This window comes from Bombus vancouverensis, chromosome 9 (genome assembly GCF_051014615.1).
Source record: "Bombus vancouverensis nearcticus chromosome 9, iyBomVanc1_principal, whole genome shotgun sequence".
Taxonomy (NCBI): domain Eukaryota; kingdom Metazoa; phylum Arthropoda; class Insecta; order Hymenoptera; family Apidae; genus Bombus; species Bombus vancouverensis.
Window position 1 is genome coordinate 4,007,822 of NC_134919.1, and position 26,287 is coordinate 4,034,108.

The following is a 26,287-nucleotide window of genomic DNA, read 5'->3' on the forward strand; positions in this document are numbered from 1 at the left end:
ATGTACCTGAAAAGTTTCTTGATATTTAACCCTCGAAATTGAACGAGATTATTAGCCGTTCCGATATCGCGCATCTTCAAGCTTCTCGTAGAGTCTGAAGAGTCTGGGTACACGGGAACGAGTGCTATGCACGTCGAGTGCGCGGCTCTTTGGGTAAAAATTTTTTTATTCGTCGTTTTAGAAGAACGCGTTTAGCCGAAGGGCAGCGCAACCACGCGCACATTCATAAGAAACAGTATAACAATGAGAATTTGGAGGCGCCGCCTCATCGACGATTAAGTCGATGCAAAGATAACGCCGTAAAACTTATCGCAGAGGAAACTAGAGAAATGAGAAAGGTCACACGACTCACAGTCAAATTTACTGGAGCAACTTGACTCCGATTTAATTGATACATCGTCTAGGCCTAAGGCAACCTTCTCACGCTGGTCGGCAATGGATGTTGACCTCGAACTTCCATCCGAGAACTTGCAAGTACGAGTGGATTGTTCGAGACTCGGTGTCTCGCAAATTCAGGCTGAAACTTTCGTGTCTTATATTCTTCACGCTCGATAATTCATCCTTTTTCACCGTTCCCTCTTCTAAAAGCGGCTGAAAGCAATCAACAAACTTCCATCCCTCGTTCCATCTAGACAATAAAGCCGTGACCAAGTTATTAAACAGCGAATTGCCTTCGACAGAGGGGTTGAAGTTAAAATTCGATAAAATGGTCAAAGAGGGGTGAGGGGAGGGAGCGAAAGGAACACGGTCACCAGGTCTCGGAAACGTCAAATGGAGCGAACACCATCAAAATTCATCTTGTAACAATATCCGTATTATGCGACGTATCTCGATATCACGAGATCACCGAGGAATCCCTTTCAACTCTTCACGATCACGTTTTCTTTGACATTCGTTTCAAACAAGCCGCTCCCCTTCCGTCTGGCCCCATCTTCAACGACGACGGTAAATTATTAATAAGATTCGAATATTCCATACAAATTACTCCCACCTTGGTGGCAGAGAAGATCGAAGAGGCGGACGACAAACTCGCTCGTAGGATACATTTGCATGCTGTCAGGCTGCACAAAGCCCCGATACTTTTTGAGCCTTTCGAAGCGCTGCGCCGTCGGGACAATCGATTCATCCCCTCCACCCCTGTTCTTCTCTGCCGCTGTTCGAGTAATTGAAATAGCGTAATGTATGTCGAGAGTTTCGACTTTCGAGAACGTTCTTTATGATTTAGCATTGAACGCGTGGCCGTGCCAAAGCCACTCCAGTGCGTAATTGAAAATAAAACTCGTGGAAACGCCGACGCGTCTCCCAGTAGCCGTGAGACCTCGCGTAGGAGAAAACGCTGCGCGGCTGATATAATGAGAGGCGCACTCGTCGGCGCAAACAGGGGGAAAAAGTTTGATCGTACGTTTCAGCAAAGAGGAAACGATCGGGCTCTTCGGCCGAGCACGAGTCAAGCACGTTGCGCCTTCGAGCTGGAAAACAGGCGCAAAATTTCTGCTCACGCAGTTTGCTTTCAACTTCAGAAGAGTTAACCTTCTTTAGCTGAGAAGCATCGGTAACGAAACGGTTTCGAAAAGCCAAACGGTTTACTCGAGCTTGACAATTGAATCGCGAGAGACACGCGGACATCGATAAATAGAAAATGTCTCGAATGTGTGGCCGAGCACCATGCCATCTTCGTTCAAACCAAGTTAACTCGAGTTTCATCGACGACACTAGTATCCCGTAACTAGCGTAGAAGCAATTAAATTCTTGGAAAAGTACGAAAGAAGTGGATTCCTTCGTACAAATTACTTTGAACGTATAGCAAAGTTTGAGAACGTTGTGTTGAAGTGGAATTCAATTTCTACTTGGAACAACTAGTTGTAACTAAACTAGCTTCCATTCCATCACTTGTATCATCGCTCGCGCTAACATTTCGTAAGATTTTCAGATGAGATTTCGCGTGATCTGCTTATATAGGCAAAATATACGACTACATTTGTTAAATGAGCATGAGCGGGATTTGAATTTGAATAAAAATTTTCCTTTCTAGGTATGGCAACGTGCTAAGTTAATGCATATAAAACGTCGCTTCTCTAAAGCTCGAATTCGACGAGGCAATACGCATTACGTTTTATTAAATTTTATCCTATCGTCAATTGCTAGATTTTTCGAAATCATTTGCACCGTTTAAAGAAATTCATAAGAATTTTAGCCCGCCGAGTAAGAATCTTCCTACTTACACGCTCGTCGCTATACGCCATAATCCAGATACGTTGATACAGATAACCAATAAATACACCGATAGAAACGATCGAGACTATCTTAATTTTCCCTGAATTGGCTTAAGAGCACTCAATTTCTTATCCTACTGATACAAGGAAGAATTCGATATATGATAGCTGAGCACGAAGTCGGCCGGGAGCCATTTAGGCTACAAGAATGGCGTCATGACGACTCGACCCTACTTCCTCGTAAAAGTGTCGTCCTTGGGGCGAAGTACATCCTATTTCTCAGCGTTAGCTCGCCTCGGTCAGGATACGTGGAGCTCGTGTGTGTCCCGTTTCGGTCGTGGATTTTCAAAATGGCCTTAGCGAACTCTCGGCTGAAAACGTCACGTACTGGCGCGGAATATTCCACCGCGGTTTACGAGATACCGTGCTCTGCACTTTCCACTAAAATCCTATGAAGTATGACTGGACCAAGATGAAGGACGCTGCAGCGTACCGTGACCGTATCCCAATACATTGGGACGAACGTCCGAAAAGAATGGGCAAAAGAGGATCAACGTGGGTCAGATTAACGCGAAAAACCGGCTGAAATATCCTCAGCCCTTTTGGATAACTGTCTCTCCCCTTCTAGATGATAATTCGTGCGGTATTTCTTAGACTATTATAAAGCATGAGTCATAAATATATGTCTATACTTCAGAGGGTGAATCTACATACTAAAAAGTAAGCAAATAAACGTCACATAAAAACATGTCCTACGTATTTCAGTTTTCATGTTATGGATGATTAACTGTACAAAGTATCCGAAGCTTAGTTGCAATTTCAGCGAATATTTTTCATGCTTTTTTATCGATTGCTTCTCTTTCATATTGTTATGTATTTGTTGTGAATTATATAGTCGGTCGATAAGTTCTTATCAAACATGCCTGTCGTGTACTTCTCCTGTGATCATCATTAGCAATAAGTTGATTAAGATAAATAAGTAAATAAATAAATATATTATATTCTTATCTCGCGATACTTTTTAATTTGAGTATCCGGTAAAATTGGAGTATCGTTATACGTGAATGTATCGTCTTTATCGACGTGTTTTATCGTGCCTCGAGCACGTTTATAAATTGCAGCGAAAGGAAATTAAAGGATGGTTAAAGCCGGAACATCGAGCACGTGTAATATCGTACGCGACATCGAACGTATCGAACAGCTGTTTAAGCTAGCCCTTTCCGGTTATAAAAATAAAATCGTTTGGACGAACAAATTGCATCTGCAGCGTGGCTTGCACCCGGTTTCGTGCAAGACGTCTTGTGGCAAATTGCTCTGCTCGGTCACGGTCGTATATTTTATCGGTTTTTATCAGTGAACGCGACGCCTAGTCTTGTCGAAACGGCCAGCGCCATTTAATGCGCTTAATTTTGTTGTCCAGCCGTTAAAACCCTCGAGACGTCTCTAGTATTTTTCCATTGTTATATCTCGAAATAAACCAATATCGAAATTCTATCTCTTGCAAGAGTATCAATTTCACCGCTATCGGATTTAATCCGGTGAAAAAGTCGCGTGACCAGACGTAATTAGATCGACTTACTTGTTGTAAAGAACAATGTCCGGCAACCATATATGCTCCGACGGCACGTGGAGGGTGTCGACACCGCCATAATCATCCGGGTTCCACTTCAGCTTGTAATCGTTCCACTCCTGCAAGCAGAAACAACGCAAAAATAAGTCTCGTTTATTTTCGTTCTTCTACCATGGTAACGGATACAGAGTGGAGAAAATGAATACAGCGAGCATATTTTAAACAGGCGATCAATCTCGATAATCGCACAATGCTTCGACATTTTTAATTACTTTCTACCAATTCCGATTATAATTAACAAGTTAAACGTTTGTCTATGAAAAATAGTAATAGTTCAGATCATGCGATATGTACGTAACTGAAACCCTTAACAGGAGATTAAACCAAAATTATGTGAAAATTAATTAAACTATTTTGGATCGTAATTAAGGCAAAGCGTAGGTAGGTCTGTGTGTTCGATTCATCTCGAAGATGAGGTCGAAATACGTCAATAACTATATAATAGAAGCTGTACGAAACTTTGGACAAATCCTGATTACGTTAGACTCTGCCGTTTGGTGAACTAATAATTCCGTTTGAAGCCAAGAAACTTGCTACTCTGGAAAATAGCAATACAGCTTCGCACGTCGTCCAAACTTGCCTCCATTGACCATACTTGCACTTCGAATCGAATTATCGTTCGCTGTACTTCAAATAATTACTTTGTATAAGCTCTCCACCTGATCTTCTTGAGAATCCTTCAGATAGAAACCTCTCCTTGCAAATACTGGGTCATTCCCATTTAAAATTTACGTCTGCAATTAGACTTTCAACGATTAAACGCCATGACAAGATGAAACGTGTGAAATTCTCACGAGCTCTCCATCAGCTGTCCCTCTTTAAAATAATCGTTTCGATAAACCAGCGCATTCGTAACAACTTTCACACAGTTTCACGTGACATTAAACAAAACTGACCTCCATTCGTCCATTCCGCGTTTCTATCGAGTTTTCGCCGCGTTCAATATTCATGTCGTTGTCGGGTTATGCGTGTCAATAAATGAAATAAATCGGGTTTTCCTTATCGCTGACTCCATTTCTACGCTTATACGCTACAACTATTGGCATCTCAATACGCTAAAATAATGTACGACCTTAACACCAAAAATACCGAAATATCGTTTACGTGAAAAATATTAAAATATTAAATAAATGTAGCGAATTACTACGCGAACACGATGCATTGCGATGGATAGCAGATCGCGGTTGATTCTTTGCCGATTCGAAGACCAAGAAGCAAGTTATAAGTGGAATAAAGAAACATTTTCCTTCCCTGACTAACTTCGCGAATACTTCGTATGATAGAAACGAAGAAATTGCGGATTTAGTTGTTGGATTGTAAGGAATTTTCTGGCAAGAGGTCTGCTCGAGACGACAGGTCTTATATTTCCTGTATTTTCCTCCAAAAAATCTCGAAACATGCGAACTGCAGTTGCCTCGAGGTATCTCGAGTTATGGTTGACAGCATACTGACGCTAGTTCGTCGTTTTCTGGGTATCTAGGAACCTTTGAAATCGAATACCAACGATAGGCGACCGTTCTTGCTGTGATTTTTCTCTACGCTGCTACAAATACCATCGACAAACGTAAACGAAACATAGACAACAAAATGTTATAGAATCGATAATTTGCCACGTTAGTAAAAAGCAGTAACGTACGTTTCATGCGTAATTCTAATCCTTCAACATCACGCGTAACGATCGACGGAAATCGTAACAAACGATCGTTGATTCCCAACCGCGCGTTCCATCGAAACGATATCGATCGTTACGATGTACGTACGGTGAGTCGGCGTCCAGTTTGCCATCCCGTTGGTCGATGAATTCGATGATTGTAAATAATTGCATTTGCGCGAACGAGCTGCACGGTCGACGAATTAAAATTCGCCGATGCGTTCTCCGATGACTTCGGGCGATTCGTTTGATTTTTAATAACATTTCAACGCATCGAAACCTCCTCCATTGATATTCTGTTAACGAAGCGGAACGTTCAAGGCGTTTCATCGACCAATGGTCGCAAACTATACAGATTCTTATTATGTAGATTGGCATGTTTCTTAGGCTAATTTTCCAAGAAAGTTGGAGGATTCAATAAAATCGGTTTGGTCCTCGCTTGAAATACACGAGAAGGAATTAGGAGGCTCGTAAAGGTACACACATGTGCAGAACGATCCCGGAGACGTATCGATTCCCACGGGCATGAATTATTCCGCCTGCAATTAGCCAAGTTTCGTCCTATTCGGCAAAAATTCCGCGCACGATTCGCCTAACTCCGTTTAAATCAATTACCGTTGCGAATGCCAGCGAACCATTTCGAGACTTTTAAAAAGACACAAATAACCCGTAACCATTTATTTATTTATTTTCCCGTTTTTCTTTTTTTTGAATATTTCTTTTTAAAAACCATGCAGGTTATGACAATATTCTACTCGTAGAAGGGAACAAAAGAAATGAAACGAGTGAAATACGTATCGATGACACGCTGCGATTGAAAAATAACGCAACCTGAAAATGATTGTCAGGCCAATAAACCCTTTACTCGGACAAACGGCGGGCCATCATTGGCGGAATATATTCGCTCGATTACAGCGTGCACGGCGCGGAGTCGATTCAATTGCGCTAAAGCAATTAACACTTTGTCCACCGCGGCTGCCACGCGATGTACTCATTAAATTGAACGACCGAAATTTCCTCAGGAAACTACGGCCCCATCGTTGTTTCACGAGGCCCGTTTGTTAGCCTCGTCGGAAGCGGTCGCTCTTCCTCCTATCGAAATTTCTGCTGCGTCGCAAAGTGGCGATAGATCAGACGTTATAACCACCTTTCGGATGCACCGCGACGCTTTAAACAAATTAGTATCTGCGCCGGAAGTATCAAGCAGAGGAATGTCTTGTTTGTGATTGTACAACAAGCACTTTTTTGTATACGTTTTACATGTATGTTTATGTATTTTTACGTGCGTTCTGCGTACTTTTGCATATTCCCCATAAATGTCCAACTTGATGTGCCAATTGTCCGACTTAGATCCTGTTCAATCGCTGCTAAACTGTTTCCGAGACCAATACGCGCACGAACTATTTACGACAGCTGTTAAAACTTTATCGAATCTGTAAACGTGCCGCAATTGTAAAAGTCGTTGGCTCAGATCCGTCCCTTTGAGTCGTCGGCTCTTAAATTCCAATCGGTTTCTTTGAGACAAGAAAAGTAGATTAATAAAAATCTGGCCAGTAAGACCGTTCGTCTGAAAAGTACGACTCGCTGGCCCATAAAAATTTCCTTTTCTCCTCGGCGCGGCGATAAATTACGCGAGGAGAAGCACGCCGATACAAGGAGGACCGTACGAGCTCGTAAAATCGCGACCGGTCGCGGCGACACTGGGAAAAAACGATGCCAATTTGACGCCGTCGCCGCGAGGCAAACTACTTTGGATATCGCTTTTGAAACTGCTTGACAAATACCGCTTGTTAGTCTTCCATGCTAGAAATGGATATCGCTTTCGGGCTACCACGGGGTCGTATTTTATTCCTCCTTAACCTCGTTCAGTGAAATCGAGACTGTCAACCGTTTTCAGAATGTTTTGTACGCGTTGATTCAACGCCGGTGAATTTCTTACGAGTCCAGAATCTGCTATAATAAACTTTGTAACGCGAAGATAGAGGAACAGCGCTGGGTTATATTCGACGGAAAGTAATGGCTCGACGTCTCACTCAAAGGGTGGATTTAATACGTTCCACGCTGGGCGTGTAGATACGCCTACGAACTTTCCGTTCGGTTGGTTACTTTTATTACTAAACTAAGCGTGAAATATTTTATAAAATTACACACCAACCATTGAATATAGATAATGATGTTTTTACGACGCATTTCGAACGTTATACATAGTTCTATAGTATTACGCGTCTATGTATTTTAAATCTTATTTTATCAATTTGCTGTTACATTGTATTTTGTTAACGTGTTACACCCCTAAATAGCAATTAGTTTGTTTATAGCGATTGTTAACTCGTAGATCTTAAATTGAAATTAAAACAAGACAACATTAGGAAACATTAGGAAAGTAACAATTATTCATACATGTATTTCCTTATGTTAAAGTATATGATGCATGTCATTAATCGCTACGTTAATGAAACATTATCAACCAAGCATACTTATCTATGATAATTATACATGGCTGTTATGAAATACGTAATGAATAGATATTTTAAAGAAAATAATAAAACTTAAGCCTTCTCGGATGCGTTGAAATGTTTTAATAAAGGGCGGCAATATGAACAAAAAGATGATCGATGAACAAAGAATCCTAAAAATCGATATGGCAAGGGATGCGTTAATTACTGTTCACAATATCTCTGTTTAAAAGTAGCAACTGCGAACGTAAACGAGATTCGATACGGACCAGAACCTAAGTTAAACTGTTTGGTTGGCGGTGGCCTTATCGTTTTCAGCGAATGCTGTCGCGTTATATCGGAAAGTCATCGGCCTCGAAGGAGAAAGCTAGTAGCTCTCCGTGGGGCGGGAAACTAAAATTGCGCTCGATTTAGAACGACAAGGCCGTCGAGCTGTCGTGTAACCCTTTAAATTCATGGATATCTAGAAATTTTCGTATTTCCGCGGCGACGTCACGAGCCTGTTCCCCTAGTCTGCTGAATTTTCGATGGATTCGCGAAAAGAGAGGGAATTCACAGTCGCAGCAGCCGATGTACGAAGATTGCCAGCTTATTCCGCCGTCTGACGATGCCAACAGCACGAAGAAACTGGCTCACGCTGGCACAACACGTTCCATCGGCTTTTACCGCGGTTATATTATACGCAACAAGATTTTCCTCGCACTAGGCGTGTTTCGATCGATTTGTCTAAAAGAATGCGAAATAATAGCGCGATCGGCGGATTAAGCGATCTTAAGCTCAGGGCAAATCTACGGCACTGTTTTCGTTAAGAAACTGGAGGATTGCCAGTATAAGTGACATTAATTTTCATGAAAGAATAAACTCTCGAAACGAGATTATTCGAAATTGCCTTTAAATATCCTTTCACCGTCGAAATTATGCGACTTGGATCGCAGTTCTTGCAGTGTTTTTAGTTCGAATGGCGACTCGGTTACGCGAATAGAAAAGTAATGGAATTTATGCGGTAACGATATCTGCAATTAAGTTCGATTCTTACTGTTAAGCATCGAACGATTCGGATTCTTTGCTCATTCGTTATTCTTCGAAAGTTTTCGTAGACCAAAATACTACGTGTTATGAACAGCGGAACTTTTCTCCGCGATAAGAAACCACGCTGGTTCGAGGAGACAGAGAGAAGGGTGGGATTTTAATCGAGCGAGTGGAACAAGACTGTTTGTGGTCTCACTGTTGGTGCTCAGCCCTATAATCGGTCGTGAAAGCACTTGCAAGTGCTAGATACACCAGCTACTACCAACAATGCCGAGATGCTAGAATAAATGCGGCCAATTTTACAGATATTCGGCTGTCTGCTTCTTCAGGAGTTGCAAGAGTCGATGGTTATTCGTGTTTAACCAACCGCCGGGTTAAACGTCATATCGAAGCGTTCCTTTCGGACTACAGAAACGAAACTGAGGAGAATTAGAGATAAGAATTGTTGGATGACACGTAATCCAGCTGTCTCCTTTGAAAAATTGGCTTTGAACCAATGTTAATATTGAGATATGTGTAATTTTGTGTCTTACACTGGATTAGTTATGTAGTAGTGACACACATGTATGAGTATGAGTGTGTATGGAGTATGTGCGCGCGCAGCGTCTCGTAAAACAGAAGAATGCAACATGATTCCGTATGTGAGACACGTGCAATGTGTATCTACGAATATCTTGTAAATCACACATTCAATAAATATGAAACTATTTTAATATCATTTCTACATGTAATGTGAGTGTTCCTATATATTTATTTCGGCGACTAAGACTTTTCTATTATTTCACTTTCGTACGACGTAGTATCGCGACAATATCAGGATACGATACGTCGTCGATCTCCAGTGAATTTGTTATTTTCCCTTTATGTTACATTATCGTTGAACGATCATTTCAAGAGCTAACCAAACAAGAAATAAATATCAGAACTCTGGCGTACCCGTTTGAAAAGCCTTCACCGATACGGAGAAGCGAAAGAAAACGAATTCTCGCTACGTAATTTTAGCAAAGTCCCATTTCGTCTGTATTCCAATTATTAAATAACCGCTACGCGAGTCAGCAACACAAGCAGCATGAACACTTAGTTGGCCGAGCTACCCATTCTATTATTAAATTCACAGTCGTTCCACGGGCAACGATAAAACGAACAAAGAGAAACGTGGAGGAAGTTTTCCGTCGAATTAAAAATTCTTCTTTCTGCTGTTTTTTCTCGAATCGTTCGTTTCAAGGTATCGTGAGTAATCAGAAACTGAATCTTCTAACCGCGTTTTCCATCGTAGAAACATAAACGAACTGCAAATACAGAGTCACAAAGGACTAAGAAACGGAAAACTTGTCGAAATGGTATCCCTATGTAAATATCATCGGGGCAATTTTCACGATGTAGCATCCCCTTTGACCGCCAAACGTTGCCGGAATAAACGGGCCTGAGAATCGAGATGCAACGACCTTGATAAAATAGAGCACGAGGCTGGCAAAGTGTATCGGAAGCCGATTTTCATAAGAACCGCGATATGCTCACGGAGAAAGGCGTATTCAATGGAACAAAACTTTCCACTTTTCGTTTCAGCATCCCTTTGACCATCCAACGAATTTCAATTAATTCTTGCACTTCATTGGAATTGCCTTTGCCTGCGTTTCGTCTGAACTCCGCCAGGAAAAGTGATTCACTTCAGGAAAGTTATTAAAAATCGATACTAGCCCGATTAACGCTGTGATGCTATAGCTATTCACAATTCTGTTCACGTTATGCTGGGAAATTGTATCCTCCACGATCGTAATTTAATTGCTGAGCAATCTTAAGTTATAGTTACAATGAATGCACGTTCTAACGAACAGTCGTTCCGTCAAATGAAACGTATAAGGTTCGAGATGCATATCCCATTGACTAAGGATAGACGTATCGTTAAATGTGTCTTCGAGTCTCACGTTGTGAAATGTCGACTTGGAAAAAATCGGCGCTCTCTACGATTTATATGTCGCGATGATTGCAATTAGTCCGTTTAAATGCGCTCCATTTGCTCGAACAAGACTTGAGTTGGTGCCCGATTAAACAAACTTCTGGTAAATGAATTCGCCTATCTGAACGTGAACTATTTACTATTATACGAATTAGAAATTGTAAGTAATGAGAACGTAAGTATTTTTCGCACGACACGTTCAAATAAACGGAATTCTGCCGTACATTAAATACAAATAGAAAGTTTTTTTTTATCAAATTACATTATTGAGTAGAGTAACGTAGGTAATTAAACGAATAATTGATGAAATGAAGTAGAACAATACTTCAAGGTAATTTTATATTAGAAAGTAAAACATAGATTGCGCGTGTGCAAATATATTTGATTTATATATTTAATAATTAATTGTTGAACAATGGTCTATGCTAAAAATGAAATTAAGAAAATGTATAGATTTTTATAAAGTACTGGGATGGATTGTAAAAATGAAAAGACAGCCGTCAATTTATAATAAAAATTACAAAATTGATAAATTTGATTGTGTTATAACAAAAAAATCATTTTTCATGATATCGGCAAAAGTTATTAACTCTCGATCAACCATTTCAAGTGCAGATTGGAGAAAAATATTCCGTTAATATAAAATACGTGTACCACTAATTGAAAACAATTCCACTGTTGATTTAAAACAATATGTCATTAATTTCAAACAATTATACCATTAACATTTTTGACGTAATTAACACTAATTGAAAACAATTCCACTGTTGATTTAAAACAATATGTCATTAATTTCAAACAATTATACTTTTAACTTAAAACAATCCCACTGTTAATTTATATTTATAACAATTATGCTGTTAATATATAACAGTTGTTTCATTAATTTATAAAAATACACTGTTAATTTAAAACCATTAACATTCCATTACTTTTTGACGGTTATGCCATTAATTTAAAACGATTATACTCTTAATGATACCATTGATTCGAAACAATGCCATTATTAATTTAAAATAATAAAAACATCAATTCATAACAATTAAATTAATGATTTATTTTATTTTATCTGATATTAACTACATCTTTGGAATCTTTTAAATGGTACTTTATTTCTATTTAATTCTATTTTTTATTTTAAATACAATACTTATTTTTTCGTTTAACTACTTCATATAAAATCCTTGCCAATGTAAAGTGTATCTATTAAGTGATTATCCATGGAATTTAACTCTTCGTATTCGCTCAGAGTCACGGGATCGAACCATGTTCGTAGATTTGAAGGAGCAAACGTAATCAAATCAAAGGCAACGAGATCTCGTTATTCAATCATGCGTGCTATGATTGATAAGTCGCATGGTTTAGTTCTTTTCTGTACTTTACTTCTTTTGATGAGTTCAATGTTGAAAAATAGCTACTTGAGCTCAAGTACGAACTTAACTTTCGCGATATGTATACATGTAACATTCACGTACACTTCAATAACTAATAACATTCGATTTATTTCTATTGAAAGATACTTCAAAGTTATCTCTACGCTCGTATATAAACTGGATAGAGTTATTTAAAAATTCTATTTTTCTCTTAATGAATTTCAATTTATTCTCATAACTTGTAATCTTTTCTGATTTTGAACACATAATTAATAAAATTATTTGAGAATCAATACAAGGCGATTAAATGTGTTTAACAATTTTCTATATGCTGTACCCTGTTCCCTTTAGAAAATTAGACATCATATTTTAATTAACAATAATATATAGTATTACGTCAATGGGTGTCATATTGTATGAATTGCAACTTGTACGATAATAATCTGTACTGTCGCGCGCTTTGTATAGATAGAACATCATATAGATAGAAAATCATATTAAAATCCGATATGCTACAAACCTTCTCAATACCAGCAGATGCTAATTAATAAATTTCAATCTCTCAACTCGCTACTTCTTTACTATCAAATACTTTCACATCTTCTGCTCCCAATGACATAAATAACAATTACTCGTGAACTAAATATAACACAAGCATGTTTAACAAACTTTCATGTAATCTATCCATTTCTCCAATTGTACATTAAATTAAAACAGACAAAATCAAGTGTAACGTAGGATAGATATTTTATCAATAAATAAAATTACTGATTTATGATGCATAATAGAAGCCCAGTGTTTCGTACCGCGACCCAGTCATTACACACTCGTCTATTTCTTCATCAGCAACAATCTTTCGAGAATAGCTGTTTCTAATATTCTAAAGTTGCCATTTACCTTCATCCAGTTTCATTTCTCTGTCAATGCTTCCCCTCCTCATTTAGTTTCGGGTGTATATTTCATTTAAAACTAATTAAATGCATCATTGAACTATGTACTATACGCTAATGTATTGTCTTGATGCTGAATATTTACATTCAGAATTAATGAACAAACTCATAGTAGAAGATACTTCGTCTAGACAAAGAAACAGAGGTTGTCCATCATCAACGATCGAGGAAACAATGAGGGGACTAAACCGTTGCAGCGCGCCACCCCAGTAGCATACACACGATTGTTTATTCCGGCATCGGTGAACTTCCAAAATAAGCAACGGGGAGGTTCGACTTGCCTTGCGATCTCCAACAATGGCAAACAATTTCTCGCGACTGATAAAGAACAGCCACTTCGCTTGGCAGATGATCCTGGCCGACGGCACACTTTTCCCTGGCGGTGTGTTACGTACGTGTCCCTTCCCTGTCTTTCCACCGGCCAGATGCAAGAAAAAGAGGCGCGAGATCTATTGACGCGGACAAACGACTAGTGGCCGCGCCAAAAGGAAAGAATACCGGCGAAAAACCAACAGGCTGCCAGCCAGTTGCTTGCCGATTCCAGCAGACGCTTTGAAAAAAATTCCTCCAGACTTGCACCTAATTTCTTGCACCCTCTTTCGCTCCCGAAACACTACGGGTCGCGATTCGTCGCTCAACTCTCTGCTGTGTTGTCCGAGAATAAAAAGGAATCCCAATTACAATTCTCGATTCAACTTCAACGTCGACTTCTTGTTTGTGTGACAGTGTTCGTGGATGGTTCTGAAGGTCAGTCGGATATGTAAAAATTCGAATGTACACTTGCTTTCATAGATACCCTGACATTTAAAGAAAAGCAGAGTAAGTAAACTAGACAAATCGTTAGACCTTATCCAGAACATTGGACTGTAGATAATTTGTATGTTCGATATCACCACTCATATATGACAAGTCGAATATCTTCTTTGTTTATATATACTGTTTTAATCAATTTTTGCAAATAACGTCGCAGTTTGTTGCCGCGTACTTGGAATGCTCATTTTGTACGTATGCGAAATTCGAAGCGACTAATTATCTAAAAACTGTATCAGGTATCGTAATAGTTAGCAAGCTCCGGAAACAGCACATGTTGAAACACGTGTCACAAATCGCGCGATTGAATTTTTTAACATCGTATCTGAGATTGAAATAAAAATCGCATAAAGGCGATGGAAGTGTAACACTGCTACCGGCATAGAATAATGATGCTATTCGCTAGACACGCGAATTCTCTCTCTTATCGTCGCTGAATTCGTGAAACAAAACGCGAAGGGAAAATAGAAGAAGAAAGCGAAGAAATGGCATAGATAAAAGTGTCTGCAGACATTGAATCGCATGGAACGGGAAGAGGCCTAAGAGGGAGAGAAGACTGGCAAGAAGTGGTATGTCAATAAGGATCGACTACCATTTCGCGATTCCGATTTCGAATGTAGTCAACAAGCACGAAATGAAATTCGTCTGCTTTGAAATTCCAAACCTAGCAGAAAGGAGAGATATAGCAGCTGATGGTCAAAGCGACGCGCGTCCTCCTCTTTCGCAGCGATTCCGAATTTCTCCCTGTTTCCCCGTTCTCTCGTCCGGCTATAGTAACGGCAGAGGAAAATCACGTTTCGTTCTCATCTTTCTGGCGATCGTTTTCCACCGTGAACGACCGACTTGCACGGATTTCGCTGGCATAAGGTCCTACGACCTATTCCGCCGGCTCCTGGGAATCGTTTCGAGAATCGGCGACGGTACGGTTCGTTAAGTTGAGTCGCGGCGTTTTCGCTCGGGGACAACGCCACGGAAATGGAAACGCGGCCATATATTTAATTCCAGCGGCGCGAACGAAACCAGCCACGAGTTTCCTGAAACCTGCGCGTTCAACCGTCAAACAAAATTTAGTTCCTTTTCTTTCTTTTCTTTTTTCTTCTTTGCTTCCCATAGTTTGTACCTTTGGCCACTGTTGCGCGCCCCCGGCACGGTTAATTTAACGAGCCGACTTTTTAAAAGCGAATATTAGCTCGGCGAGTTTCAATTAATACACGGCTGCGCGAACCATGGTTAATTAGCATGTAGACAGTATATTACCAGGACATAATGTTCGAGGGAATGAAAAGAGAATCATCCGAGAATGATACTTAAAATTGCGAAATTAAAATTAGATGTATATTGAAAGTGGTACTCACTTGTTCCACCCAAACGTTCGTCGTCATGATCTGGTTCTTCAGGTTCTGAAAAAGAAAGCAGAAAGAAGACACTTGAAGATCGGATGTCCAGAAGCGTTCTACGGTCTTGAGGGTTTCTAGTTACCGGAGGACGGATTTATTGGGTTTTGCAGATATTGGAACGATAGGCGTGCAACGAAGAGAGGAGAAACGAGCCTCCTGGCCATCGAGCAACCCAACAAATCATCTTACCTCCGATGTATACGCAGGTTCAATTTCTCGCCGCTCAGAGCTTCGAAATTTTTCGTAAATCTTTCATACTATGATCGACAACGTCAACTGCAGTTTGGAATAAGCTCAAAAATAATTAGATGCTGATTTATCTTGCAAAGCGGAATAGATACTGGCTCATCGCGATAATGAGATTTCCAAAGCATTCGCAAAGAAGTTTCCCCAGTCGATTAACGCTATTCTGAGATCAATCTGTTTGATCTTGAACCTATTAATTAATTAAAGAGTGAAGCACAGGTGTTTTTCTAAATAGTATCGTATATTTTTTGCCGGAAATATAATGTTCAGGTAGTTTAAGAGTATTGCGAGGAAAATACACGACACTATTTATTGTATTAAACACTATTACTTTTATCGTTTCTATTTTACTATTCGTCGTTAAACACATATGTGTTGCCAACTAGTTATTTCCGGTAGTATTGGTTGTCCGAAAAATTTCTTTCGTTTTATGAGGAAATAATAACAACGTTTTTTGTTTTATATTATTTTGTCGAATTACATACGATCCATTTTGTTCTGTTAAGATAAACACCGCGACATTTCACAGACTTGGCTTCACGTTTGTATGAAGATGCACTGTTGTAAAAAACACGTTTGTGAAAGAAAGACATTTTTCCGACAACCTAATATATCAAAAGTTTGTAATAGAAAGGTAATTTCATTGGAACAGCAGAGTTAAAGAATACCCTGTATCGCTACTGTTACATCTACTATTTCAATTTTATTTATTTTTATTGATCACTGAACACGTACCATCGCCAATTACTTATTCTCCATCTCACGTCAAAAATACGTAGCAGGAAAGCAATTTCAGTCGAACAGAAGGATCAAAGAGCTCAACGATCCTTGGTGATCGACGCTCGATCTTTCTCTCTTGGAAAGGCGGGCGTCGTTAAGAATGCGCCGAGCAAATCCCTTGATCCGGCAATTAGATTCCTGTTTTCGACAAACGTTCCGTTTTCCTTCGAGCGGAGCGCGAGGTTTTAGCGAAGACACCGCCAGCGAGGATTTGCCAGCGTGATCCGGCCGCGCTTCTGCCTCCTCTCTACCCCTGTTTTCCCGGAAAACTGCAGTATAGGAAGAAAAATAAGAGAGGAAACGAAGATAAGCCGTCGCGTAACAAAACCTACGACCGTTTTCACAAAGGGACGAGAATTATGGTTCCAATGGGGACGCTGTCACGTGGATTAGAAGAGATTGGTGCTACGGACGCTTGGCGCAATTACACGCGGTAATTCGGATGCTTTTGTGCACAACGCCAATCGTCAGATATAAAAATTTTGCCCAGTGAACAATTATTCGACATTTCTTCTATGTAAATTTCCCGACAAATTGATGAAAAGTCAACTCTTTCTCGTTTCGTTCCGTTTTGGAATTGGCGATCCGGATATAGGGAATATTTGAAATTTCACGATGGGAAAGCCGGTTTGAACACAGCCGTCAGATGCGATCGCGATCGTATAAATCGTTTTTATACGCGAGCGTCCTGCTTCAAATTACAGCGGAAATTGTTATTCTGAGCGGGGCCGAGATACGGCCACTGTCTGTGTGCTGCAATTATGCAACGTAAATGAATTCGCCGTGTTGCCGCGGGCACGGTTTATCTCGCGTGCTATTTAAAACGTTAAGAAAATTTGCGTTATTAACGTAGAAATATGAGACTTAAGTATTTCCAACGTGTCGTGGACGCGCTAGTTTGCTTAGCTGCCGCCTCAGCTTTTGTTATGCGGTGAAATATGGATAACAATTTGTTTAAAGACGCTAGAAGTGTTTTTTAGAAACCTGAGAAGCATAAAAACCAAGAGACAGGCAGACATAAGGTAAAATTCACGCAGATCTTTGTACGTTGCAACGTAAAGTACGTCTGACAACGAATCATCTTATTTTGCTGTTCGTTTCACTTGTCAAACACTGTTGCGGCGCGAACAGACGATGGGTCAAGTAATAATCTCCAACTACTTTGCGAGTGTTCGAATGAAACAAAACTCAGGTGTCGAGCATTAATTATAGTAGAACTTCGTTATTAGAATATATAATTCGTTCTTAGTATATAGAAACGTGTATTTTTATAGAGAATGTGTTCAAACGTTTGTTTCTAATTTGAGTAAATTACGCGTGATAAGTGTTGAGGTTGAGTGGTAGAGGAACAAGTTGATGAATTTATAATAGAAAAATATATTGAAGTAAGTATAGGTATAAGTATAGTGTGTGCAGATCCAGATCCTCACTCTTACAGTGTTACAGTAAAATAGGAAGCATGATAGAGAGCACGTTCCTATATTTATAGCAAAGGACATTAGCAAAAAGTGAACCTTAATGTGTAGCTTTAGCTGAAGGATACAAGAAACAGCAATAGAAACCTACTTATAGCTCCTTTGTTTCTAGATCTTGTAACCCAAGACAAAATTTATATTCAAGGGCACAGTATTATGGACCTCTCCTTATCTTCAATTTTTTCACTAAATTCTATTCTCTTCGTAACAGCGGTCTCCAGGTCACGGATATACAAAAGAAAAGACGTAGAGTTTTTCTTGAAGTAATTACTTCAACAATAAGAAAGGAACAGTTAAACTGTTCAGCTTCAGTTTTCCAAACATCGGCTCCTATTATCCGAATCAGATAAAAAGAAGAAGAGCTGGAGAGAGTAACTAATGGAGCTCTATCATCAGAATTTCTCGACTATCCGAATTTTCGTCCCCTAACTTGTTCGGATATATAAGATTATGCTATAGATACTTTATGATATAGTGAAACAAATAGTCACGATATCTCAACCAATTCTGATAATTCAACGAGAAAGCTATTTTTCTCAAACTCAAACCAATATCCATTGATATTCGGACAAGATCTATTAATGTACAACAGCGTTTGAAGGTATCTTCTTTCTTAAAAAGTAGAAATCATCTTACGTTTCAAGTAATTTAAACGATTTCGCTGGATGTCGAGTAGAAGACTGGAAAAAAGGAAAATGCGATCGTTCCTTATTGTCACGCCGTTATCCCCCAAAAGTATCGTGCTACTTCTGAAACGATACGTGACGGCGTAAAGAGTCGAGCCTAGGTTGCCTCGATACGCCCAGGTTATCTGAAAGGTCTGACGTGTAAACGCATTGCCTGGCCCCGTTCATTGGCTGACGATCCTAAACGAAGCGCTGCAGAAAACAGCCGCGTCAGTTTACGTGTAGCCGGTCTAATGTTATGGAAATTGGATGTCGAAAGAAAACAGAGGGGTCTGCATCGAGCTTACTCCGGGGACGTACGAATAGAAGAATACGAGGAAACTGTGTTTTCCCGGGGCCACCCCCGGTTGCGATCCATTTTCCGCCCGTTACACCCTATCTTCTTTTCCCCCACCTTCTTCTTCCTCCCTCTGTCGCGTGTAATTTCAAGTTTCACTTTCCCCGTCTCAGCCGTCGTCGAGAGCCTCTCTTAACCGCGTTTTCTCGCTTTTCAGTCCCTTATCTACCGTTCCACGACTCGACCCACCCACTCACGCGACCCCTCTTTCTCTCGTTTCGATGTCGTATCGCCGCTATCTATTTGCCAGTTTACGCGGTACGTTCGGGTCGATTTCAGGAGCACGCGTGTGGCCAATTTCAGCCGTTTAACGACACCTCGGAGAAATTTTGGAGGCAGAGACGCAAGAGGAAAACGACAACAGGCGGAATCATCTTTCCGGGGTCCTTACTTTCTCTGCAAGCGCTCGAGCCCTGGAGGCCGTGGAAAATTTCCAAGCGACGGATGCTCGACTTTCTTCTTGCCCGAGTACAGAAATTATGCACCGGGATGTGCATAATGCATTCCTCGGTACGAAGTAAACCGGCGGACTTGGTCACCGGGAGGAAATATGCAGAAAGGGCGTGGTACCTTTTCCGGTTGCTAGCTTTTTCCTGCCGTTATTAGCGAATGAAAGCGTACGTCGATCGTGAAATACGATTGGTTTTTATACTCTGCGCAGGAGATATAAAAGAACCCTTGCATCGAACAAAAGCTAAAGTTCGTATGTTTCGAGGATTAAAATGAAAGTTATACCTCATGTTTTATGGAATATATGTGTGTGAGGGATTAGATCCTGGTCCAGGATCATACGATGTCAATTTGCAACTGTCTTTCTATATCTTTCAAAAGTATACGTGTTAATCTTAGCAATTACGGATTACTCTTGGCTGATATGGTAAAATAACTGTTGAATAAGAAACAACAGAACTTCGATATCGCACGATTTTAATCAAATAGAAACAGAATTTTAATCGAGCACTCTCCCAATCGTTTCTCACTGACTATCGATACTTTGATATAAGCGTTCGTTCGGTTCTTTACTATTTACCCGTATAAATTCTCGTTCTCCCAATTCTGGTTTGCACTAATATATTAGATCGTTCGAAAAGTTTCTTTCGTTTTATAAGGAAATAGTGGATGCACAACATTTTTTGTTTTATACTATTTTATCGAATCACGTATGATCCATTTTGTTCTATCAAGATAAAGATCACAACGCTCGACAGATTAGGTTTCGTGTTTGTATAATTATGCGTTGTTGTAAAAGACAGGTCTGTAAAAAAAAGGACACTTTTCGGGCAACCTAATATTTAGCCACCAAAATGTATGGTATTCGCTAAATAAATCAACTCTACGAAGTTCGAGGGAGCCTACGCAGATTTTTACGTATGCATGGGAAAACTAACAGTTAGGAAAGATATAAAAACTTATCAGATGTAACCCATATGTTCGTATAGTATCGTTTTCTATAACATAGAACATATCGTACGTTGTACAGGGGTTCACTGTATTTTGAATATTATTGCAAAGACGTCTCTTGATCCGTGTAATAAAGTGAGACCCGTGACAATTCGACGGCGACAATGGCTTCGAAGCGACGAGATACGAAAGCGTGAGCACAAAATTGGACATGGATTTATTTACATTCGAAGGGGGATCTCGTCCCTTTGACAAATCGAGCCTTATCGCCTGGAACAGCGAGCGTAAGTTCGTCGCTTTCGCAAGGATCACCGGCGGAAGAGCGCTATGAGAATTCCTTGTAACGTCACCAGGGCACGTCGTTGTGTCTTGAAAACGGAATCGTGATACGAATCGCGGACGAGGAACGCATCGTCTAGATAAAAGGAGGAGAGAGCAGAGGCATCCTTGATGTTCAGCCGACGTGGAAACCTACCAGCTCTTGTGGCAATTTGTCCCGAGGAATTTCATCGACACCACTTTCCTGCTTAAAATGGCACACGAAACACGGCCAATAGATCGTTCCGAGAGCTCTTTCCTACGCGAAAACTGAAATTTCTTTCACAAGCAAACAAGAAATACCCAGCAACTTTATGATTTTCAATATCCTCTCTTTACCTTTGTTTTCCTTTCTATCCCCCTTCTAACCAGTCCTTCAACTGTTGTTTCATAGGCGAAATAAGAAACGCGGAAAATGAGAAGTTTCTGGTAGAATCAGACAAAAAAAAAGAAATGGGGAAACGGAAAACAGAACCAGCCTGCCTAAAGTATCTGCGTAATGGGGCAAATATTTTCTGAACGACCGTGGAGAAAAATTCTATTAGTTAGACACAAACGAGTTCCCCTGTGATATTACACGAAGGATAAAAAGAAGCTATCACGAGGGACAAGGCCGCGGAGGGCGTTCCCTGGCTGTTGTCTGGAAATTAGGAGAAGATGAGTAAGAGCAAAAAGTGCGCCATACGTCAGACGGATTCCCTCCACGCCTATAAAACCGTCGCTCGATCTTTATTAAGGCAGAATGAGAAGAGATACGCTCTGGTTACAAAGGGAATAACTCTGTTTCTTAAGGAAACACTTGCCGAAGAAGCGAATGTCTCTAAAGCTCGAATTAACCCACTGCTTTTAGCAGAAGGCAAGAAACGTGTCTTAAAATGACACCAACAAAGGAACGAAAATCTGGGTAGCAAGAGGGCAGAACGGAAGTTCCATCGTAAATCAGTCCGTGGTTTCCCTTATCGACCGCCTATCTACCAGGGCTAAGCGATTTTTGAACATCTCGCCGGCAAGAACGGCACCCAGACTGCTGATAAAAAAGGCTGGCCAGCTGGCGCGAAGGAGCTTTTTGTTCGGCCCTCCTTTCAGCCTTTTCCACGGCGACGCCATGACGCCCGCCATCTCGTTCGCATATTCAGGACTCGCTGGCTGTCTCCATACTCGTTCCCCGAGCCGTGAATTTATTCCAGGCCGAAGGAAAAAAATATCTCTATTCGTCATTCGTAGAAAAATTCGCGTATACCAAAGAAACCAGCTCGCTCGAATATTCGTTCTATTGTACCTGCTTCTAGACTCTTCCTCTTGGATACTAAAGAATAACTTTAATTTCCAATGTCCGATGCAATGATTTTCAAATCGTTGAGATAGCGACGTACTTCTATTTCCGTGGAAAAAATTTATTTCGTGTTTCTGAGAAACTTTCGCGTCTTTGATAAGCGTACAAGAAACGATATATTGGATTGGCAACTAGGTGATTGCGGATTTTGTTATTACCATCTAATGACACTTAATTGCCAACCCAATAATTCGTTACAATAGGTTTCCAGAAAACAAAATTCATAAAGAATATTTGATATTTGGCTCGCTGAAGAAAGAAAGTCTTGCTGCTGGTGCACGCGTTTTTCAAACTATTCCTCCACGTACTTCTGCAAACTGTGTTCAACATTTTTTTAAATAATCGATAATACTTCGCCGAAGCGGGACGCTTTCCATGAAATCTACTCTTCAACTTTTCAAAGCCTTTTTACGATCCCACGACTACGGAAGAATCTATAAAACAGTACGGGAACATCGTAAACTTTACGAACAGCACATCCAACGCCGTGGATAGCAACTTAATTGCAAAAACTGACCAGCAGAACACAAATACAGAAGACGAACGTTAATTGTTTAAAATTTTGTGGTCAGATCGACTTGATAATTGATAAATCCAGTTTATTAGAAGGAGCATCAAAATGTTTTTATATCCGACGGTTATGTCTTTTTTTCATGTTGTGGCTTTTAATCGTATCTCGAAATCCCATAGAAATATGAATGTTTCTTCTTTCCTATTGAGACATCAGCAATTTTTTCAATTAATATCGTTGAATTCTGTTTTGTGACACATTGCAGAAGCCTATCGTTCACATTAAAACCACAAAAAGCATTTGTAAAATTAATAAAATGAGTTATATATGTCGGAGATGGAAGGACAGCGGGATTTCCCGTCTGGGATGCTGGGAAACCCCCAATACCATAGTCAAGACTTTTATGATAGCCATGTTTAAGCAATAAAAAAAATAAGAAATAATTTTGATGTTCCAACCTGGTTTATGACGATGGGTTCGGGTTCAAGGTAACATAGGGGGTCACTAGACGTAGCCACGGTCACGGGAGGGACGTGTACCTGACAGAGGTATGGAATGATTATATGGCCCTCCTTAAAAACAAAGATTGACCCGAGAAGTAAGGACAGGAATATATAAGGGCAGTTTCATTTGGATTACGAGTTAGTTGGTTAGTTAGTCGTTGGACGAATTGCTGATTGAGTTATCGAGAAAGTTAGCCGAATCGTGTATTACGTTGATACTTGTCATCTCCTGGACCGTGGATTCGTTAACGAATCTGAAGCCATTGTCACTAGCTTCGCGAGTGCCTAATCGCCGTGTCATCAGTTGTCAAGGCTGTAACAACTCTATTATTGTAATAAACTACACCTGTGTGAACCGCATCAATGGCTAATCCCCCATGATTCATTCGACTGAAGATTCATTCGACGCCCACAACCCTACTCCCAGTGCTAATCCGACATATATATATATATATATATATATATATATATATATATCAAATATTTCAATTCCTTTAAATTTCATAAAAGTATAAACTCTAAGCGAAATAGGGATAGTAAAGAAACAAATATCGAGCGAGTTCTTGAAATTCCTTTTCGTACCAATAGTAATGTAAATTCAATAGAATTCAATAATATGAACTTATAATAGTCCAAAGAAATTACAAATGAAATTTTGCGGCGACACAACTAATCCTTGTGTCACGATTTACACGCGAGTATGCGTGATTCGATGCAAGTTCAGATCGCGGAGAACGGAAATTCTTGGCGTTTCCGATCCCGTGAACTGCCACTCGACGAACATCCCAGCAAAAAGTATTACGTGTCAGGCAACTTATCTCGCGTCAAGGAACTTCTATTGCACTTGGTGAATCGCACGGTGACACTGAACAGCCGGCCCGCGTGCTAGAGGTTTCCTCTGCGTAAATATCGCGGAAATATGTCATCCGAGAACGGCCTTCGTGACACTTAATTGCTCACTCCCAATTAACCCCCTAACGCGTGGCTCCACTCAGCGCGCAATCGTGTCCTTCCCATCCTCCTACTTTTTACTAAATTCACAGCATCCGAATGCTCAGAGGTATTCCGTCCAATTTTCATTTCGCCGCAGTTTATTCCTAACCTATTTCAATGCTGATTCTTGCCTTTTCTTCTCTTTTCGTTTGTTTGCCATGCTCCGTATTCCTTCGCTTTTCCTTTTTCTTTCTTTTTTTTTTTTTTTTTTTTTTGTCGTTTCTTCGACGTTTCATCGAAGCGAAGAGAACCTCTCGTCATGCGAGTCCGTGTATCTGATCATCGACGAAGTAGTCTACTGAACTCGCACGATTTGATTATACACCACCGTTTATGAGTACTCGAACGATTCTAAAAGATACGATTAATTTAACGAAGGAGGAATTAAGGTATCCTTGCGAGGATTATTATTTTATTCGAAAGCTTGGATTATAAAAATCCGATATATTTAACGCATTCTCTGTGATAGAGGATCGAAGCAACATTTATTCGCTCGTCTACAATTTCTCCATAACTCTGACAAATCGTTTTTCCGAAACTTCATTACGTGTTTCGAATTGTTATCTATCACGCATAAAATATTCCAGTCGACTAGTCAAAAAATATGGCTCAGTCGTTATATTTTTTACGAAATCGACGAAACGTCAACTTCGATGCAGATGTATGTTCCGTCACATTTTTATTTCCATACGTACGCGACAATTTTAATAAAAACGATTACTTTTGTTAAGTAAAGCGAATAGCGATAAACTAGCTAATGTTTAACGTAAAAACTAGCTAATGGTTAACGTTTGCAAGCACTCTAGGTGTTAAACAAAAATAAGCAACCGATCAAAGGGACCCGCATTCCTTTGGTCGATCGATTGCGACCGAAAAGCCAACAATTACCAGAGCGCGAGGAAAAAGGCGTTGTTTGCACGTCGCAAAAGGCATCGGCGAAGCAAAGCTGTGCCGGAATGGCGTGCGAACGGGGTTTCGTAACAAAAGGCAGAGCTTCCGCCGGGTCAGGGCAACAAAGACAAATTAACTGGCGCTAGTAGAAAAGTTTTAATTGCATTCGGCCACCGAATCAACTCGATGCTTTGACGATCTCTCATTCTCCGCGACCAAGCCGTTCTCCTCTCTCGCCTTTTTGTCTCTGGGTGTTTCTGTGCCCGCGTACCAAGTCCGATTTAGTCGCGATGGAAGGCGACACTTTCCTCGTTGGAGTGGGAAGATCGGCTTGAAAAAGAGCAGATAAAAAGATCGATTCACGATGACCAGCTGCGACGGAAGTTTTAACTGGAAACCGAGGATCGAGCATTCGCCTTCGTCGACCACGGAACACGTTCAAGAAGATAACGACAAATGGTAATGACGGATTATTTTTATTTCCAGCCCTGTGAAATATCTGTACTCTGGCACGCTAACGACTCTTTAGATAGAAAGCTGAACTCGTTAAATAAATCTACTTCGAGAAATATTGATTCTCGATCTCTGCAACGTGCTAGTTTTGGTGACACGACTTTTCTACCTCTTCGAGTAGCTTTCACAGCTCTACCCACGTCCCAGCCGCCAGGGATAATCAATAAGGAGAAAAAAACAAATTTCCATCACTTTGAATCGATTTTGATCGATAATCTGGAATAACAAACTCGCTACTATCGACCAAGACCATCTTTTTCTAAATTTAACATCGCGTTAACGATAAGGTAACGTTCTGAGTTATGAAACTTTTGCGATACACGATATTTTGCGATATATATATTTTGCGATATATATATATATATATATATATATATATATATAATATTACGAAAATAAAGAGTTTAGCATTCTACTTCTGAGAAAATGTCGAGCTAAAGGAAAAGGTTCTCAGAATGAATATAGGAATCGTTAAAACGGTCACCCGGGAGATGGATACAGAGGTAAAGAAATCGGTAATTTTCCGCTGGAGAATGAACCAATGGAATCAGTCAATCGACGTAAAGTGCAGGCTCTTTGTGTAAAAGTAAAATTTCATTCGCCGCAGCGAAAAGAGCCCCGCTCCTGGAAGACGGCAAATCCAATTAAACCTCGGCAGAAGGAACAAAGAAGCCAACGTAGGAAAAGCAAGTGAACTTTAACTACTTTCTGGATGCCGCGATGGAGATTGGTATCGCGAACCACGTTATGATCGCCAACTTATCAAAAATATCACATGCTGTCGTCCGTAGATACAGAGCGAAAGAAAAAAGCGGAACTAAGATAGAAGAAAAT

General features: G+C 40.2%; 1 protein-coding gene across 1 annotated transcript in view; it reads right to left on the minus strand.

Annotated features, from left to right (window-relative positions):
- nAChRalpha1 (nicotinic acetylcholine receptor alpha1) overlaps window positions 1-26,287 on the minus strand; it is a 147,321-nt gene that overhangs the window by 39,559 nt on the left and 81,475 nt on the right. Inside the window, exons 3-4 of the mRNA XM_033343388.2 lie at window positions 15,425-15,469; window positions 3,793-3,902 (exon numbers count right to left, since the gene is read on the minus strand). Of these exons, the coding sequence (XP_033199279.1) occupies window positions 3,793-3,902; window positions 15,425-15,469 (155 nt within the window). The remainder of the gene's footprint in view (window positions 1-3,792; window positions 3,903-15,424; window positions 15,470-26,287) is intronic.